The 19,950-nt window shown below is 47.9% G+C and overlaps 1 protein-coding gene across 6 annotated transcripts in view; it reads right to left on the bottom strand.

The window, feature by feature from the left end:
- ARNT2 (aryl hydrocarbon receptor nuclear translocator 2) overlaps positions 1-19,950 on the bottom strand; it is a 196,941-nt gene that overhangs the window by 131,179 nt on the left and 45,812 nt on the right. For all 6 annotated transcript variants that reach the window (XM_016927276.4, XM_016927280.4, XM_016927281.4 and 3 more), the window contains exons 2-3: positions 19,126-19,240; positions 12,185-12,232 (exon numbers count right to left, since the gene is read on the bottom strand). In XM_016927276.4, coding sequence (XP_016782765.1) covers positions 12,185-12,232; positions 19,126-19,240 — 163 coding nt within the window. The remainder of the gene's footprint in view (positions 1-12,184; positions 12,233-19,125; positions 19,241-19,950) is intronic.

The raw sequence follows: 19,950 nt of genomic DNA, 5'->3' as shown, positions 1-19,950 counted from the left end.
CTATCTAATGGGATAAAACCATTAACACCAAATGATCAGGAACTAGGGGCTAACACCTAACAGCTGAGTGCTTTGAATGACTATTGGGCAAAATGGCCCTTCTGATGCCTCAGCAAGCTCTTACATCTACGTGTTGGAAGCATAGATGTCTATAGTCTCAATCTCTAAATACATATCAAAATCTTCTAATTACTCCCATATGCCTGAGGTATTTTTGTAAGCATACAAAATTGAGACACGAAGGCTGGGCACGGTGGCTCACATCTGCAATCCCAGCACTTTGGGAGGCCAAGGTGTGCAGATTACTTAAAGCCAGAAGTTTGAGACCAGCCTGACCAACATGGTAAAACCCCATCTCTACTAAAAATACAAAAATTAGCTGGGCATGGTAGCGCATGCCTGTAATCCCAGCTACTTGGGAGGCTGAAGCACAAGAATTGCTTGAACCTGGGAGATGGAGATTGCAGTAAGCTGAGATCGCACCACTGCACTCCAACCTGTGCACACATGAATCTGTACATGGATATACACACGTGCACACACACACACAAATGTGGTTACTGTCTGCCTCAATATGTGGTTTACATGTTGTATCTTTACATATTTATTACATATAAATATGTAATATATAAATATAAGTATGTAATATATTATAAATAGTATTTACATATTATAGCTTGCAGTAAGAAGCACTATATAGTCTTACCATTCCTTGTGTCACTAAGTAGACCAATAATGCTACAAATTTACTTTAAAGTTGTGAATAAGCCTTTGTTCTATGCCCAACAGATTTTCTGCAGCATAGTAACAAAACAGGTACACCCCTGGCTTATGAAACAATAAATAGCCAATTTAAAATAAAAACGCATTGCAAAGGAATTACTGAATGCAATCTCTGTGATGTGTTGTAATAAAAAACTAGCAGAAGGGATGGAAGAATGTTTCCAACCCAGGCTTTTTACCTTCAGGCTTGAAGGAGTCACAGCCAACTCAGTTCAACGACTCTAAGACAAAGCTGTTACTTGGGATAAAAGAATTATCTAAAAATAAATCCCATGTCTGCTGCAGGATTTAGGGTTTCACTGGTGTTCAGAAAATGAGAGTGACACTAAGGGCAAGAAAAAAACAACTCAGGCAGGGCTGCCTCCAGACACTGCATGTATTAATTAGCTTAACAGCCCATCCTCCCAGATTGGGGAACAGACGTGCCAGTCAGCCCTGATGACACCAAGTAGCACGTGCTGAGGGTCTCTGAACACACAGACCGAGGGGAAGTGAGACTGCAGTACAGGTCACTGCAGAGCGACCTGAGCCATCCACCATGAACCTTCCAGACCCCATGAGGGAAGGAGTGGTAGAGAAAACAAGGAATGCCCAACTCTGTCCTCAAGCAGTTGGGGGTTAACTATGAATACAAAACATACACCTTGCATAGTGGAAATGAAACGCAGAGTATGATTAAATGCTTCAAAAGGCAGGTGAAAAGCAAAAACTACAATGGAGAACGATAGCGAAGAGGAGGAGGTGGTCCTGGGGCTGAGGGTGCTAGAAGGGGTAGGGAGGAGGAACTGGGAGAGAGCTGGGCCTAACCTGTCAGTAAGTAGAGGAGGTCTATTTTGGGGAGAGGATCAGCAGGATCAAATAAAGGCCTGGAATTGGGAAGAAACATTTGAGGGTGGTGAGGAGGCAGGCCTAGACGGAAGGGTAGAGATGGGCCCTGGAGTAGAGGGGCCGAGGAGCAAGAGAAGGTGGGAAACCTTGCTGGACAGTAAAGGGAAAGCTGTCGTGCATGGCAGGCTGATAAGAGCCATGATGCTCTCTGCCTCTGTGGCTGGCTTCTCGGGGGAGGTGCAGGTTGCGGGAGAGGTTCAGGGTTGGGGAGGAGGAGATGGAGGCTGGGACCAGCAGGGAGATTCCTGAGGCCTGGTGCTCTCTCCCACCCACAAAGGATAATTCTGCAGCCAACCCACTGGAATGGTGGAAACACCAGCCACAGCACAAATGCCGTTGGTCCACAGAGCACAGCCACTCTGGTAGGGAAGGGCATATACTCTCCAGGAGAAACGGCTGCTGCGTAATCAGGCAGGGCTTGTTGACTCGGGGGTAGATAGAGGTAACCAAAGAAGAATGGGTTGGGGCAGGGCAATCATAATGAAAGAAAGTGATGAAAAAGGGGGATGTGGTTAGAGATTGTTGAGTTATTTAGTGCATTCAGGAACCCTTCCCTGGAGGAGATACAGGACTTCCTTTTCCTTCTCTCCATGAATTAGGTAAATTAGTGGTGGCAGCCCCCCCTGAACTGGGTCTTCACCAACGTCTCCTGCATTTGACTCCTCAGCCAGGAGCTCGTCACGAGACAACCAAGGTGCAGCAAGAAAGGCCTAGAGGAGCTCTCAGAGGAGGGTGAGCCCCCGCCTCGCCAGCCTACACTTCATCAAGGCCCGATGGGGTGAATGGAACACAGAGACAGTTGGCTGAGGCTGCTGACCTTGTAAGATGCTGGGCAGGCACCCTGGCCGCTGATGGGCGTTGTAAGATCATGGGCAGTACACGCATGAGTTAGGTCCACGGCTGCACGCCACCGCCCTGCACTTGCCCGCCAGACACCCTGGAGAACCGGCTTTCCTCCCATGCACCCACACCACCTACAGTCTGCATTCCAGCTCTTCAGCCTGACTTCTGGGATCTCGCTCATTAGGCACCACCCACAGCCCTCTTCCCTACTCCAACCACGTGTCAGCTGCTCCCCACCCATCAGTATCACCAGGCAATAGCCATTCCTACTTATCTTCGATTCAGCACACGTGGAACTGCTCCCGTCCCTCAAAATTCCATCTGTGTCAAAGCTCTTGCAGCTGTTTCCTGGTTCTCTCCCACCTTCTCCAGTCCATGCCGACTGCCTGCTGTCACCACTTTTCCCCTTGTCACCAACCACCTTTTCCCAGCCTTTTTCTCCAGTCTCACCCTCCAGTTTAGTCCTCATGTTGTGGCCAGACTGATGTTTCTCAAAATACAAACCAGAGCCTTCCCTTAAACCCCTTCCATTGAGCCTCCAAACCCCTCAGCTGGTCACTGTGGCCACTGCTTCAATGCAGGGCTGACGCACACTTGCTTCTGATACTATTATCCAAAGAGCTTGTCCCATAGTGGCACAGACCATCTTGCTTTATAAATATTCTGCAGGCGAAAAATCTTCCTACGGGGAATCTTAAACAGAGATCTAAAGCAATTTCACCAGAGTGCTCTGTGAACCCAATCTGTGAGATGAGGTGTATGAAGAAGATGGCCTTAGGGCAACTGCTTAAAAACTGATTGTATTCATTGCCTAGTCCAGAAAATGCTCCAAGCACTTTACATTTTATGAAATAATACTGAGTTACCAGCAGAATGTCAAAATGACCGACAGCTGCCAATTACTTAGCAACAAGATTTGATAAGTGAGTGACACACACATATGTATGTACGGTTTCATTCTGAAGCCTTCATCAAGGCAGCGGGGATGATGCCATCTTGGGAACACAGAAGGACATATCTCCAAGATCGTGTTTGCTGGGGCAAGGCCATCTCCTCCCCAGAGTGAGGAGACAATTTGGGGTCTGCCTAGAGGAGCTGCAGGACTGAGCCTGTGAACCTGGTGTCTGTGACTTGCGTGTGCACCACATGCTTGCTCGGGGCTGAGTAGCATCAATAAAGAAATTAACTCCTATGTACAGGGAAGCAGGACCAGGACTCCACAGAATTGACAGCTGGGGACACAGGTAGAGCTGTCAGCTTCAAAGACACCTCTGCTGTGCTAAGAGGACCCAGAGCTTGGCTAGAGGAGCACAGCTATGGAAATCAAGGCACAGAAAGAAGAGGTTCAACTAACTGCACACTGACTTGTGTTTCTTTTCCAACTCTGCTCCTAATGGGGACCTCCTAAGTTTAACCTGAACGGTGAGGTACCCATCTTAGTTAAAGAATACGAAAGGAGAATTTTATAAGATCTCAATAAAGAGCATCCTTAAACTGCTGACAGCCGTTGAGTCTCCTGTCTGCTATGGGAAGGGAACCTTAGACCCGGAGCAAGCAGACTGAATGAGACAGCCCCATGGTGGGAACTCCCTGATCACTGCAGACATGGTATACCTGGAGCATACTTCCAGTCTGGGAGTTACTGTGCTGGGTACTGGAGATGGGTGCTGGACAGGACAGAGAGCCCACGGAAAAGCAAGGGCAACAGAGAGTGAGCAGGTGCAAACACAATCCCTGTGTGGTTTCCTTGTACACTAAAAGGTCAGAAGAGGATGCTGAGAGTGTGTGATGGGGAGAGCTCCCTGTGAAAAAGTCCCAGGAAATACCCAGGAACCCTAGGACATGGGACACTGAAAGTCCCCACGCAGGCCTGGCTGAGAGGAGCCACGACGTAAACCTAAGTGCTTCTGCAGCCTCCTCTTTGCTCATGTCAGGGTGATCAGGTGTGGGTACCTCAAGGCAGCAGGTGGGCTGATGCAGGATACTATGAGAGAGATATGACCAAGTCTAGCTCTAGCCAGGCCACCTACACTGCCATGGTCCAAATCTGAGAAGTCAGCACTTGAAATAATACGACTGGTCACTACACCTCACTGCCAGCTTCAGAGCTACATGAAGCTCTACACACGTGGAATGTCTGTAGAGCAGCCCTGCTACAGATGGCACCAGGACCACATTTCTCCATGATGCCTCAGCTTCCATTTCTACCTCCTGAGGTCCACACCCCTCTCCAGGCCACAGCAGTCCAAACAACAGACCTGCTGAAAATAAACATAAAGCTTCTCCCCAACCTGGAGAAGCATCACCAAGCAGCTGCCACTCTCAAAGCCATCGGGCTTGGAAACAGGCCTCACTCAGGGCAGAATTTGTGCTCATTTCCCCAGATTGCACTAGAACTGGAAGACCAGACACCAGGAGTGTTTTCCTTTTCAGAATTCACCCAGCACACAGTGATAACCTCTGCTCTTGGACAATTCACCAAACTGTGCATGGCTCAAGTTACTGAACAAACAAGGCTTTCTGCCTGCAATTCCAGTAAAGGGCTTCAGCACTTCTCAAGCAAAGGAAGCATCAATCCCCATCTCCCCCTACTAGGGATTTCTCTGTGAGATTTGACCACTTAGGGTAGAGTCAGAACTGTAGGAAGAGACCCTTTGCATAGGCTCATACCACCTGGCCTTCAGAGGTAGCCTGGGGGAGTCATCAGACCAAGAGTGGCTGCGTGGGGGGTCTACACATGAGTCCTGTTCAGCTGTCAGCAGCCTCTGGTGCAGTATTAGGCACAGGCTGGCTCTGCCCCACCTTGGTGACACTTGGGTAGGAAGACTGTACTTTTCCAGGAACATCCTTCATGGCCAGTCGCTCCCGGGCATGCTGCAGGGCATTGTAAGAGCCATGAAGGCCAGAAGAAAGCCATTTCAGGAGCCTCATGGAGGCTGGTCAGATACCTGCAGAGAGGGCCCACTGAGGCATATTCAGTAAGGCAGTTTTCCCAGCTTCTGAGGCTGCTCCAGGAAGGGCAGAGGGTTGCTCTCTCCTTGAGAAGGAGGTAGGCATCCTGCTCCCCAGAAGCCATCCAAGGCCCAGGTTTCTGCAAGGCAACTACAAGATACCTGTGTGTCCAGGCTGAATGCAAGACTCACCCAAAACACAGGGAGGAGTCTGAGAAGCCCAGATCCTCCCAAGCAGGGACCCAGGCCCGGCACCTCTGACAATCCCTGTTCCCAGTGAGACACGCATCTTGCATGTTTCTATAGCAACTTACAGCTTCCCAAGCACTCTCTCAGCACTGACTGCAATCGATCCTTTCAAACCCCCACCCCCAGCCCCCAATCAGGATATATCTCCTTTCCCCAGAGGAGGAAGCTGAGGCTCCAAGGGTCACACTGACTTACCAGGACTGGGACCAGGCCTGCCAGTCACCTGCTGCCTCTCTCTCACCACCTCTCCCCAGCAGAGCACTAACTGGTCCTAGTTCAGAGCTAGAATGCCCGGAGAGACTAGGGAGCAAAGATATTTAAGGCTTTATGGGGGAAGAATATGCCTAGCAGCTTCCAAAGAGACACAGCTCAGGACTGCTTATGATCCCAGAATTGATTTCCTCCTCTCTCTCCAAAAAACTCTAGTGTTATCCAGGTATGTCATTTCAAATCAGGGTTAATCTCTCCAGCAGAAAAACTGAAGCGGGTAGCATAGCTAAACATGGTAAGAAACGCATCAAGGTGCAGGTCCATCATGTGAGAGCCAAACATCTTGTATGAAGAAATCACACTGGCTGCACACAGTGGCTCACACCTATAATCCCAGCACTTTGGGAGGCCAAGGCAGGCGGATCACCTGAGGTTGGCCAGCCTGGCCAACATGGTGAAACCCTGTCTCTACTAAAAATACAAAAAATTAGCCGGGCGCGGTGGTGCACACCTGTAATCCCAGCTACTCTGGAGGCTGAGGCAGGAGAATTGCTTGCACCCAGGAGGCAGACATTGCAGTGAACCGAGACCACGCCATTGCACTCCAGCTTGGGCAACAAGAGAACAAGAGCAAAACTCCGTCTCAAAAAAAAAAAAAAAAAAAAAAAGGAAATCACTCATCTATATCAGCATGGTGTTAGAAAGCCACCCCCTCCTACAAAATCTTTCATTCCAGTGTGTGCTAACCCTAACCCACTGAAGCAACTTTAGTTGCTCATAAGCAACACTGTACCAAGTTCTACCCAGCTTATCTGCAACACTTGTCTGGTTCATATGAACTGAGACTGCAGAGGCAGGGAGGAGGCATGGGAAGTTTGGAAGGGCTCCTCTTGGCATTTGCTCTGCAACCTCTGAAAGGCTCGGCTGAATCTCTTCCTGCCTTACAAGGACCTCACGTACCCATCCAGTGTGTCCCACACACGGTAACTGATAAGATGAGGCCAGATAAAAAAGGGGCACTCCTTGCTGCTGCCTGGTCATCCTCTCTGCCTTGGAAATACTTTAGGCGTCTTCTCACTTGGAAACAGAGTAACCCACTCTCTAGGCTAAGATGCTCAGACTAAGAATTCTGGAAACCCACAATCTTCTTTTCTTTCTGCCGGGAAAGACCTGGGCAGGACACGTCTACCTTGCATATTTTCCTTATCAACAAAGTTTTGGTCATGATACCTACTCACAAAGCAGGAATGATTAAAACTAAAACATCACCACAACCTATAAAGCCAGGGGGGAAAATGCCTACAACTTAAATACCACACAAAACCAAAAGGGAAGTACCAAAATGGGCGTGATGAGAAACAAAAGGTCAATTCTGCAGAAGCTTTCCTACCATGAGTATCTTTACTTTTAGATAACTTTAGAGGTTCACTGGCTAACTCTACAAAATATAAGGCATAATTTTGGACTGGTGCAACTGGGTGCTACAATCTCACCAAAGAGCAGCCAATGGGGTCACTTACAGCCATTTCTAAAAAGGTTAAAGAGAGGCCAGGAAGCCCCTTGATAAGGGATTTTGAGTCCAAGCTCTTAGGAGGCTCCAAGCACTGGAGCTGAATCCACAGCAACAGATATGAGAACTCCTTGGAAGGTCTTTAGGGTCTTTTGAGAAAGGGTGTGGAATGAGTCTGAAGGGAGCAAAAATATACAGATAATACACAGTGACAAGAATTAAAGTTTGAGGACTGCATGCTTGTTTGTCCCCAAGTTGTAAATGTAAAAAGACAGTTACATTAGGAAAGTTTCCTCTCTTTTGTTTTAATGAAACATTACGCATGCATTCACATACGTAAGGCACATGATGAGCACGGTGTATAATTTTGACTCTATTGATGACAGCTCTGGGATGTTAGTAATGCCCCTTATGAAACAATATTTAAGACGCCTCCATGTACTGGTGGCAGCTGACCCCAGCTGCAGGTATGAGAAGGTGTCCTGGGACTCCCTAGAAAATGTATCAGTCTAAGGGGCCGTTAAAGTAGGAAGATGCCCCTGAACCACTCAGAGTGATGAAAAGGCTTTGGCCCTCTGCTTGAGTGTGAGGTTGCAGGACGTGCTGGGCAGGACTGGCATCTGCCTCCCAGGCACACCAGGGCCATCCACACAGGCACAGGAACCAGGGAGGGACTGGTGCCGACCTCACTATAGGAGGGTGCGGCACCACTACCAGCTGCCCGGGAGGATCATCTTTGGAGAAACACTTTCTGGAGTGTAATCGGCATTTTTCCAAAGACACAGGGTTTATCACCACCTGCTGTTAGGATCAGTGACTTGATAACTGGAATTCCAAGAGTGAGGTCAAGCCAAGCATTCCCAGTGGAGGCTGCTTTCTTGGCTGAGCCCAGGAAGAAAGGCTGGCTCTGCGACTTCACTCCTTTTTGCCTCCTTGGCAGAAAGGCCTCCTCCTCTGAAACTCGTGCCACCCGTCTCTGCCACCTTCTAGGCTCTTCATCATCATCACCACTGCCCACCCACACAGCCAGCCAGCCCCTGCCCCCAGACCACCCCCAAGACAGCCTCTGCAGGGGGTGATGCACACCCACCCGTCTGTCTCCCCACGCCTCTGCTCCCAGGACTGACCTCGGCCTCCTCTACTGGACCTCGGCCAGCCTCTCCCATGGTGGTGGCTTCTCACTATTTGACCACAACTTCCTACTTTTCCAGCCCTCTCAAACTCCCACAAAATCAGAACTATTCTTTGACCGCATTGCTACTTCCCGTCCCCGGCCTCCTCCATCCTCTTCTCACTCCTCCGGCCTGCCGGCCTCCCTTCACTCCCTCTGCCATTGGACCCACAGCTTGGCCTCTTCAACCACCCTCTCATCGAGACCTTAACCGCCTTGACTCCTGTCCTTCCATGGCACCTGCCCTAATCCTCAACCCTGAGTCTGAGAAAAGCCTCCATTCCCTGTATCCACACCGTTGGGTATTGCTGGAGGGAAATTGCACTTATACACATTGATGCCACCTCACATTGGTGGTCCACAATCTCAAATGGGGTCTAAAGTTTTTACATCTCTGTCTTCGGTTAGCCTCCTTCCTGTGAATTCCACCCAGGGCCACCCTAAACTTCGCTCTCAGGCACAATAGCAAACCTCTTCCCACCTGCGGCACACAGCCCCATTTCCTACCTAATCAAGACAATGGAAGCCAGGAGAATTAACCCCTCCACTTCTGATGCACCCACAGCCTCGCACTTGGCCTCACCTGCAGCTCCTTCCTTCTGCCTTGGAGCATGAGTACTCCCTTCTGTGGGGCAGAGCTCTCTCCTCCTCCTCTGGACCCATCTCTCCCCAGCGTCACTCCTGAGTCTTCCAAATCTCTGGCTATCCCCATTACTTCTCCTCCTCACATGGATGTACTCACAGTCTTCCCATCCTTAAAAAGTACCCCTCCTGGAGCCCCTTCCTTTTTGATCTACATCCAAACTGCTCAAAGAGTTGTTCTCACGCATCTTCATGTCTTCATCTCCCCATCAGTCCTCAGCCCACTGCAGTCTGGCTTCTGTGCCCCAGGTCCCCGTGACTTTGTGTGGGGGGAAGGAAACTTCGAATGTAGGCAGAGCCGTGTTCTGCATATCACAGCTCCCCGAATGGCGTGAATCCCATGTGTGAGAAAGAGCTGAGGCCTTGGGATGTGGTGGAGCGGGCCTGAGAACATTTCTGGCACTGGCAGGCGGGCTCCTGGAATGCCTATGCACGTATGGGCGTGCGCATGTGCGTGCTTGTGTGTGCACCTGAGGTCACACAGCAGTGGCGGCTTCACATCTACTGCTTTGTTGCATCTAAGGCCTGCTGTGATGGGCCTGGCTGTGCTAAAGTAGGAACCATACCAAATTCCTATAATTGAGCTGCTTTGTGACTGTGACCATACTTCCCAAATCAAAAATTGAGACATGAGGTCTCATGATAGGCAGGACATTTAAACTGGGAAGCCCCCTTGTGAAAAGCTGGAAAAGCTGATGGCACACACACAAGAGACAGAAACCATGGCACAGCACCCTGCCTAGATTCTGAGTCAGCAAACTACGGTGGGTGCTGGCTCACAAGGCAGCCTCTATCTCTTCCAGGGCCTCACATGAAGGGGCTTCTGTTGCCTGATTGTAAGAAGAGAAAAAGCCAACAGGAGAGGCACTGGGGTGTTCCATGCCAATTGGAAGCAGATTCTCCACTCCTCCCCTGGACAGCAGCCACAGTCACTGCAAAGTGGAGGGATGAGGGTGGACTCAGTCGTCTCTCCCAGTGCTGAGCAGCTCAGATGCAACCATGGGCCCATTCACTGAGGGCCCAGCAGCTAAGCCTAGGTGACCTCTAGGCCTCTGCAGTCCTACAAACTCATTCCTATTAGTAACAGCATATGCTGGAAACACACCCTATCTTCCTTATTTTTCATGGGGGAAATGAGATGGTTCACAGATGCCTGGGTTTGAACTTTGACTGTATAAAAATGGACTCACAGACAGGGTCATGAGATAGTTACCCAGAGTGTAGAGTTTCTGTTTCTTAATGATCGGGCCTAATACAATCAGCTCTTTGTACCCCTGCACTATTATTTCATCACTGACACTGATCTTTTCAATGTCAAACAAACGTCACTCCTCATCTCTCTTCCTCTTTATGTTTTGAGGCCCCAGGAATCATCATTTCCTAAGGTTAGCATGCTATGGAATGTTATCTCAAGGGGAATTTTGACACGGAGGAACCAAAGTCATTGTTCCTTCATAGAGGGAGGCTGTGTACAGCGAGAGCAAACTGGGGCAGGGAGATATGTGCCCTTGTTTCCATTTCAGCAAGAAAGCACACCCTGCTATTAAAATGTATCCCAAGAAATGGGTGGATGTCCAAGCTGCCATTCTGTCCGCACCGAGGGAAAACAATACATGCTTTTGTTATTGAAACTCATGTCCTGTTTTGATTCGAAACTCCAAGGTCATTAGTGACCAAAATGTTCTCCATCTCCTCTCTACTGTTTCAACCAAAGCAGAAGCTGAAAGACGGAAGGAAAAGATTTTGGGGACGAAAGTGTATGGCATGATGCGAGTTTACTATGGACTTGGAGACTCTGGGAATCCCTGGGAAGTAACGAGATGCATGTCCCTGTTGGACTGGTGGAAAAGTGTGTGGAACTCACAATCGCAATGCAGTTTGTAAAAGGAATCATCGCCAAAAATGGCTACCATGAGGGGAGAAAACTAGGGTAACTCAGGGGGCCCAGAACTCAATATGCATGTGGTTCCTCCAAAAACAGCTGAGGCCATCAGTCCAAACTATGGACCATGGATACAGAAGAAAAGCAACTGCCACCCGTGGTGAGTTTTCAAGTCCATCAATGACCAAGAATTAGGAAGGCTTGGAGGCTTGGCTAGTGGAGAGGAATGTCAAGGCAGGCCCTTCCTTAGGTAAGTGGGTACAGATGTGAATTTTGCTAAGAATGATGGAATGATTTGTGCCTTCCTGTCAACACTGCCAAACTTCCTACCATATCTTAAACAAAATGGAAAAAAAAAAAAAAAAGACACAGTCATGGGGTTGGGCCTGCCTTATCCTTCACATAAGTAATGTGTATAACCCATGGACATTCATGATCCAGCAAACTTTCCATGAGGTGGTCTGCACTCAGGATGGCCCCGCAGAGCCCAGATAAAGATGCTGTCACGTGGCCAGGGGGCAATACAGTTCTTAGGAGCTGAAAACCCAGTTTTCTATCCTGCATCCAGAACACAGCTGCCTGGTTTCTCATATCTCTTCTTATTTTCCGTGGTAGCAATAAAAGACTTATCTTGACAGTTTTTTCTAAACTTGAACTCTAGGGCTTTTCAGCAAGAATGAATTCCTCTGTTTGCTTTATAAGCAATGAACATTAATTTTAATAGATTCCTTTTTAAAAGACATAGGAATTTTTAAAAATACTTTTTAAAAAGCTCTATTGTCTTTTTAAAATGAATCCTTAAAATTGACATTAATTGCTTATAAAGCAAACAGAGTTAATAACTTATTACTTACCTTTTGATCATCTCTGCTGGGATGTGGCAGAGTCGCTAATAGCTAGCTGCCACTGGGCCAAATACTGCCACAGAGTGAGGGACCAGTCAAACTGCAGGCAATGGCTTTTGCAATGACAAAAGACGTTACATTCTTGTATCTTTCTAAGGTGAATGCTGGCTATTGCCTTCTTTAAGTCTAAGGAAAATAAAATAAACTTACCTTGAAAATTTACTGGGGCCTTCACCATCTTCATCATCGAAGTCCATTCTGAAAAGTCAAGATCACAAGTGAGCACTGATTATTAGGAGAACATTTTAACTGGTAACAGGAGCTGCTGGAACAAAAGGAGCTTTATTCACTAGGACTGCTATCCATTGATCCCAACCTTTGGCAGTGCTACAAGCAATATCTCTACACAGTCATCAAACAGGTTCAAGACAAGAAGAGGCAAAATGAAAGGTCTTCAGTCTAAGCACCACTAATTCTATGGCTGGGAATATTTAAGTATCAACTAGTCCCCTCCAGAACTCTATATGCCATTCCCTTCTTAGAACTCTTAGCAGACAATGGATTGCTCTGGCTATGATGGAAAGGTGTCTCTTCCTTTTCTCTCACCATCTTTGGGAATACCTGCACCCCTCTGCATCACCTATTCCACATAAAGACTTTTTTCTTAGTTTATCTTATGGTATATTAAGAGCCTAAAAAGGCTCACGGGATTTTGAAAACAGAAGTTTTCAGGGTGAAGGGATCACAAGGGAAAGAGAAATACTACTGGTTGTACTGCTTAAAAATGTGGCTGGTCTTGATGAGTCAAAGTGAAAAGGACATTTAAGACTTTGCCCTATTAAATCCAGGACCACAAACATGGCTGTTGAGGGGAAAATGGCTGTTTGGGGCTCAAGCTACTCAAATCAGCTGTGCTTGTGGAAACTCACCAGATTCACCCTTTACTGGGCCTCTCAGTGTAAACATAAGACAAAAAGACTTGATAGATATTTGTTGAACTAATACCTCAAACTCTTCTCAAAAAATCATGTCTCTGTAATGGTAATTCACACAATTCCTAAACATGTTAGGGCAGAGGGGGTACTTACTTGGTGTCAAGTGTACCCAGAGTCCTTGGGGAAACAAAATGAAAAATGATACAGATGTCTGAGCTTTCCTGGACATCCAGGGTGAGTGGAGTTCCTTGGAGAGAATGTCTCAGAGCCCCTGCATTGCCCATCTTGTTCTTTGTAGTCCTGGTGGACTGGATGAGGCACAGTTCCCATGGAATTCAAGCAGAAGGAAGGCCAGCCTGCCTGGCAGCCTGGATTGAGAAATTCCTTGCCTGAACAGCTCAGTATCAGAATGGAGTGTGTATTAAATGACCACTGCTACAGATTCTAGAGCTGCTGGCCTCCCAGTAAGGGTGACCCATACCCTCAGGCTCTAAGGGCAGGGCTTCAGTGGCTAATGAGTGACTTGGAGAAGGCACAGGACACCCAGGTTACCAGGAAATGGCAGATTACATAGGGCGAGCCATCCTTGCATGGGCACACCCAAGAAGCTCCCAACAAGACAAATCCTAGTCTCTAGGGGTTTAGGGGCAACCTGAGGGACCTAGGGACTGGAATTAGGTAAGGCAAAGAATTATTTTCTTCTTAAAATTAGTATCTTTTGTTTTTGTTTTGTTTTATGTACAGCGTAGCCAAAGTCCTAATCTTGGCCTTATTTTGTTTGGAATGACCTGACAGGATCCCCTGCTAATTTGGTATCTCTGGTTCTCGGACACAAGGGTTATACTAACAGTACAAGAACAAAAGGAGTTACATAACTGGAAAAGATGACAGTAATGATAACAGAAATACCTACGCACAAAAAGAAGAGGAGATGGGGTAGAACAGCGATAAGAAAAAAAAAAGTACAGTTAAAGGGCCTTACAGACACCACTAAGAGAGACAGACACACACCTCTGCAAGGTAGTTTGGGAAACCAGGCACCAGGCAGCAGCTTTAGAGTTGCCGATGTTGTGGACAAGTGGGAGCTGAATGCAAGACTTTCTAAACGAATCAAAGCTATCAATATTCTGCATAATTACTAAGCCATCACCCCACCTTTCTCAGAAAATTACATCGGGAAGGTAAGCACCAAAAATGCTGTAACCAAATTCACCCGGTGTTCTGCAGAGCCGCAGAACCACGCTGCCACCTAGTGTTCACTATGGGGAAGAGCGATTTTGCCGTCCACATGAAGGTTATTTAACACCCCGTGCGTGCTGTCAAAAACATTTCAGCGTTAAGAAAAAGAAATAGCAGTTTCAACATTCCAAAGAACTCATGCAAGCATTTAACAAAACCACAAGTGGGTGTGAGACATACAGTTATCTTTAAAATTCCTTTTAGCTCAAGTTGGTATGAGTGTGATTGTCAGTACTCCTGCAAAATGCAATTTATAAGCCAGCCCTCTGTTCTCAGCCTTCATGATCTTCGGGGTGTTTAGGGTGACCAACCATCCTGATTTTCTCAGTATAGGAGTGGAGATACCTGGGATCTAGGACTTCAGTGCTAAAACTGGAAAAGTCCTGGACACACCAGGATGGTTGGTCACCTTTGTTTTTGCAAAGAGTTCTGTTCTTTACCCAGCCCTTTGTGGGACCAGACAGATAAGGAAGTGAGCCCCATGGTAAACAATACCACACTGGCCAGGTCAGCTGTGGCTCAATCAAGCAGAGGGTATGAGAAAGAGATGGCCTTGCTCCAGACCCAGAGTCTTCTGAAGTCCGCTGGGAACTTGGGAACCAGCATTTGTCTGGAAAAATTAGGGACCCAGATCCTGTGCCTCACACCTGTGCATGTGTATAGCCATCAGCTCTAAGAATTCGGAGGCGAACCAGGAGGTAAATCAGGACACAAATGCTTAAATACTCAGGATGACTCAATCCACCCGAAAACAGTCTCACTGGCTCATCAGCAACATGGAAAACAATGCAACCCTGGAGGACACAAAGGATCTTTTAGAGCCACACCTGCCAAGATGCTGCTGCTTTGGACCGCTATCACCATCTCGGATTCTCTACTTTACATAGGACTACCATAAGCTATGCCTATTTCTTTTCTATAAGTCTAAGTAAATCATCCTTTGTTTTATATCTTGTATGTGTCTCTATTATACAGCAGCATCTGGATAATAAAGGAGAGAAATCAAAATATGACTTTTAAGTCCTATTGTACTCACTTTAATTCAACACAGTGAATGGATGATAGAAGAGTCTTCAAAAAGGGGGCTGAAAATGCATTTTACTGTACTTTTCTGTCGATGAGCCTGAATGCCTGCCTCGACAGAAAGCCATGATAAGCACTTCTGAACTTGCAGTTAGTTAGGAGTGAGTGAAGTGAAGCTCCCTGACGGTGACTGTAATCATAATAATGCTTCATCAAATACGAGCCACTAAACAGAAGTCACTTATGCTCTAGTGAGATAAAAGGGCTGGTCCCACAGTGACAGTAAAGGAGTGATCCTGGGCCAACCCAAAGCTTCTGCAACAAGTGAAGTGTCAAGGGCTGCTGGAAAATGCTCCTCCTTCAGAGCCTGGACTGGCCAGCCCAGACTGCAGCAATGCTAGGACATAAAAGTTCACCAAGAGAAACAGCTGCTTACATAAATATACCTGCAATTTGACCACATTCCAGCAGCTCCCAGGGTTACCTTAGAGGGAGATGGCTATAAGTAACTTGAAAATAGTTTTTCCTCAGTGATGCTATTTCAGAAGCCCAGCATTGGACTCCAAGTGGAAAGGGACTGACACATCCCTGCCCTCAGCCTCCACCCTCCATCCCCATCAAAAGCTAGCTTTGAGATGGGCACAAACCCTAACTAGCCACTGCTGCTTCCCCCAGCTGAATTTGCCCCAGTGAAGCCCCCCACCCCTCACCACCCTGTCACTGAGATCAGGGAGGTTACTACAAACATGCATTCCAGGTGACTTGCTTCAGCTCATTTCTCCCACGCATGTGGAATCACTTTTGAAAGAATCTGGGACTTTGGAACCTCTACCTTGAGTCCCAAATGCTGGGAGAGCAGGCAGCTCGCTAAGACACTTACTGATGAAGGCTGTCAGGGAAATGGGAAGAAAGTTAAACCATGAAGATCCACAGTGATAGGCCCGGCGGGAGGCCTGGAGGATCCCAACTGCGAGACATTGGTTCTAATTGGCTTTGGAACACTAGGGTGGGAAGGGGGGTTATCCTGGAAATTTGGGATACTTCCCTCCATCAGAATAATCAGGTCAGAGTGGGAAGACCTAGGCAAAGAATGGGGGTGTGGGAAGGTCCTTGCCAATGCCACTACCCCCTTCCACCACCCCCATTCCTCCTCTCTCTTCTTTCCCCTCTCTCTCTGAGTCTTTCCACCATGTCCCACATTCTCAGACGGAAAAGGGAGGTGGAAGAACACCATGCCATCAGTAGGGAGGGCAGTGGGAAATGCATGCCATGGCACAGGAGCAGGGGCCTGCCATGAGGTTACCTGCATTTCGATGAGAGTGAGTGACTTTCATCAGGGTCTCCTTTGTACTTAGTTAAGTGTTTAGGCTGTGGTCAAAGGAGCTATTATCATGAGCTTCTAGAACAGCAGTGGCCTCAGTCATAGAATTTCAGCAAAACATGTAAAAACGTCAGATGCAAGAATTACTATGGAAACGGCCCTGTAAAAACGGAGGTTTCTTTGCTTAGACACAGGATACATCCCTAAGCCATTGAGGCTTGGCAAGTGGAATCATGGTTTGTTTGCCCCCTCCCTCCGGCAGGGAAAAGGAAGTAGGAGTGAGGATGGTGGAGGACAAGCACCCTAGAGAGGTCAAGCCCATTGATTTGCCTTCCACAGGTCCTGCCCTTGCCCCTGGGTGATTTGTCAGCAATTGCTGCTCATCCTCCTTCCTCTCTCGTTGCTTTTCTTGATGTTTCATTCCCTTGGCTTTAAGTGGAACTCAATGCTAGGCTCTGTCTCTGCCTGCTCAGGATCCACATCTGCCTCCAGTGCCACGCTGTGTGTGTGACCCGGGAAGGAAAGCACAGTGGTGCAGGACTTCTTCAGAAATGGGACTGAAGCTAGATGCAGTGGCTCATGCCTGTCGTCCCAACACTTTGGGAGGCCAAGGTGTGAGGATTGCTTGAGGCCAGGAGTTCAAGACCACCCTGGGCCACAGAGCGAGACCCTGTCTCTAAAAATAAAATAAAAAGAAATGGGACTGGGTCCCCAGTCAAATCATCAGCTCAGGGAGCAATCACAAATCAGGGTGTGGACACCAAGCTGGGGTCAGAAACATGGAGGCCAAGGAGGGAAGCAGCCTCGGCTCACCACAGCCCAGGCCCTGTGGGAGGGGAAGAGGAAACTCCTGGCAGAGGCTCAGAGGCGACTTCCCAGCACAGAGACGGTTTCTGGTCCTGTAAGTACTAGGCTGGGCCTGAGCATCTCTGCCTGGACTTGGTCCTGACTCAGCCCACCTCCCTCCTCACAGAGCCCTGTGCTGGCCTCTTCTGGAAAAGGACTTGGGCAGGCAATGGGGCTCTGTCCTCAGGGAATGCGAGTTAGAGTGCACATAGACATTTAAAATAATTTTAAAAGGCCTGGAATTGTAAAAATATCAATTAAGTTGACACCTCTTGTCTTCTTTTAGCAACTGCTGAGTTTAGCACCTAGTTAGCAAGAATGGCTGGTTGAAATCGGATGGCTGGGTTTGCAGGAAGCCCCAGAGGTGAGCCACATCATTTATTACAGAGTTGATCTGCGGAGCTTTGCCCCAGGCACCAACACTGCTCATTATAGCTCTGCTGGTTCCGCTGTAAAGACGGTGGCAGCTGCAGAGAGAGAACTGGCTGTATCAGCACCCAGCGAGTGCAAGTGAGCGTGCTGAATACAGGGAAAGCTGGCATAACCACTGAGCTCTGTTGCTGGGCTTTTTAACCCTCTCCCTCATCATAAAAATCTCAGGCCCTCCTTTAGAGACTATACAACACACATAACAGTCTTTTTTCCAACCTAAAATTACAAGGCTGAATATGCTTTTGCATTCTAGCCACACTCCATCCCAGATCCTGATACTTCCCATTGCCTCCACTTATGCTCCCTTTAAGAATCATATTGGACCACCTAAAAACGGGCACACCCTGCAGGCCTTGGGCTGTGAGAAGTGGGTTCTGCTGTAACCAGACAGTTGCATTCCCAAGGAGCTGTGTGTTATCAGAAATTGCTTTAAAAGTACAAATTGATTCAACTTCATGAGAAACCTTGTTTATCAAATAGTGCATCGAAAATAAAATGGATTCAACAGGAGAAAGGGGCTAGGTGATATCTTGAGTCTGAAAATGTCCATCATGTTTTTCCTGCAGGATTTTGGTTGGTTGGATGGTTGGTGGGTAGTTGGTTGGTTGGTTGATTGGTTGGTTGGTTGGTTGGTTGGTTAGTTGGTTGATTGGTTGGTTGGTTGGATGGTTGGTGGGTAGTTGGTTGGTTGGTTGGTTGGTTGGTTAGTTGGTTGGTTGGTTGGTTTTTCAGGTCTGTGTACAGCCACAAACATTATGGATCATGAATAGGTGCAGTTTTGGTTCCATCTGCTCAAGAGTGATGACATTTCTGGCCCTATCAGAACAAGTACACTTGGAACAATAGTACTTAGTATTATTACCACCTTCACCAGCAGAGCAGCAGACAATGCCAACTGTCTGGTCTTCAAGCACTGAGATTTAGCCAATTCTTTTGAAAGGAATTCCTGCACACCATCTCTGAAGGAGGAAAGAATGGACAGCACCAGGGTGGAATCTTTGCAGCCCACAGGGGCTGGAGCTCAGCGCAGCAGTGCTGCCAAATCTGGCTTGGAGGCTCAGGCAGGATAACGGGTGAGCCCTCTCCCTTCAGATGGCCTGAGCCAGGCCCAGCAGGATCACAAAGCACATTCTCACCACAAGGACAAGCAAACAGAAGTCCCCAGCTGGGTGCCGAGGCCCAAAACACTTAGAAGCAAATCATGTGCATATTTAGGAATCTTGTAAAAGTTAAACAGGATGCAAACTGCTGAGCTTTTATTCTACAGGAGGGGGAGAAACAATATTTTCCTAACAGGTCAAAAGCATTGCTCAACATTTATTAAGCCAATTCCTGGAAACGCTGAGGTCGCTTACCCGGAACGCCGCTTTCCTCCACGGGCAGGCATGGCCCCCGCCATCCTCACCTGTCCGGTGGCCGCCATGGGGGCAACGGGCAACGTCACAGATCCAGGTATGTCTGAAGCCATTTCTGGAATTCAGCAAAGACAAGAGGTTTTGTCAATGCCAGAAAAGCCCAGTAACAGGCAAGAAAGTTGTCATACGGTACCAGAAGCACCACCTGCGCAGACAGCCCAGGGACCTGCATCCTGCGGCCGCTCTGCCATCATCAGCTATGTGGCTGGGGCAAGTCTTTCCTCTTTCTCTGGAAAAGGGTATCTCTGGCAGTACTCTCATATTTACTGATTGGAACTGTGATTAAACAGTTTAACCACAGAATTAAACAGAATTAAAAGAGCTTAGCAGCTTTCATAAGGGACTCCTATCTCCTGACCACCTGGAGGCAGGTAAGATGCAGAGGAATCCGAGCAGCACAGCTAAGACCTGAGGGAAAGAACCAACTCCTGGTAACCCAGATGGGGCACACGCCCTGAGAGGCAACGCCCTGCTGCAGTGCCCACCACTGCCCCTCCGTTGCCCTAGGTTCGTGTTCAAGCAGAAAGGCTGGTTGCCACACCTACTCTGGACTCAGAAGCCCTGAGTATCTGAGCCCTGCTTGGCCCCTCTGTTATTGACGAAGACAGTGAGCTCTAGGGTGTTAAAAGCATCACTTCAGGATATAGCAGGCCAGGCTGAGGCTTCCTGGATCTCCAGAGCTGGACCTTTTCAGGAATAAATATTAATTTAAAGAATAAGAAGGTCTGTTACTAAATAAGGGTACCTTTCCTGCACATTGTGGCC

Source organism: Pan troglodytes, chromosome 16 (assembly GCF_028858775.2).
Source record: "Pan troglodytes isolate AG18354 chromosome 16, NHGRI_mPanTro3-v2.0_pri, whole genome shotgun sequence".
Classification (NCBI taxonomy): domain Eukaryota; kingdom Metazoa; phylum Chordata; class Mammalia; order Primates; family Hominidae; genus Pan; species Pan troglodytes.
The sequence above is the reverse complement of the archived record's forward strand: the minus strand, read 5'-3'. Positions and strand labels throughout refer to the sequence as shown.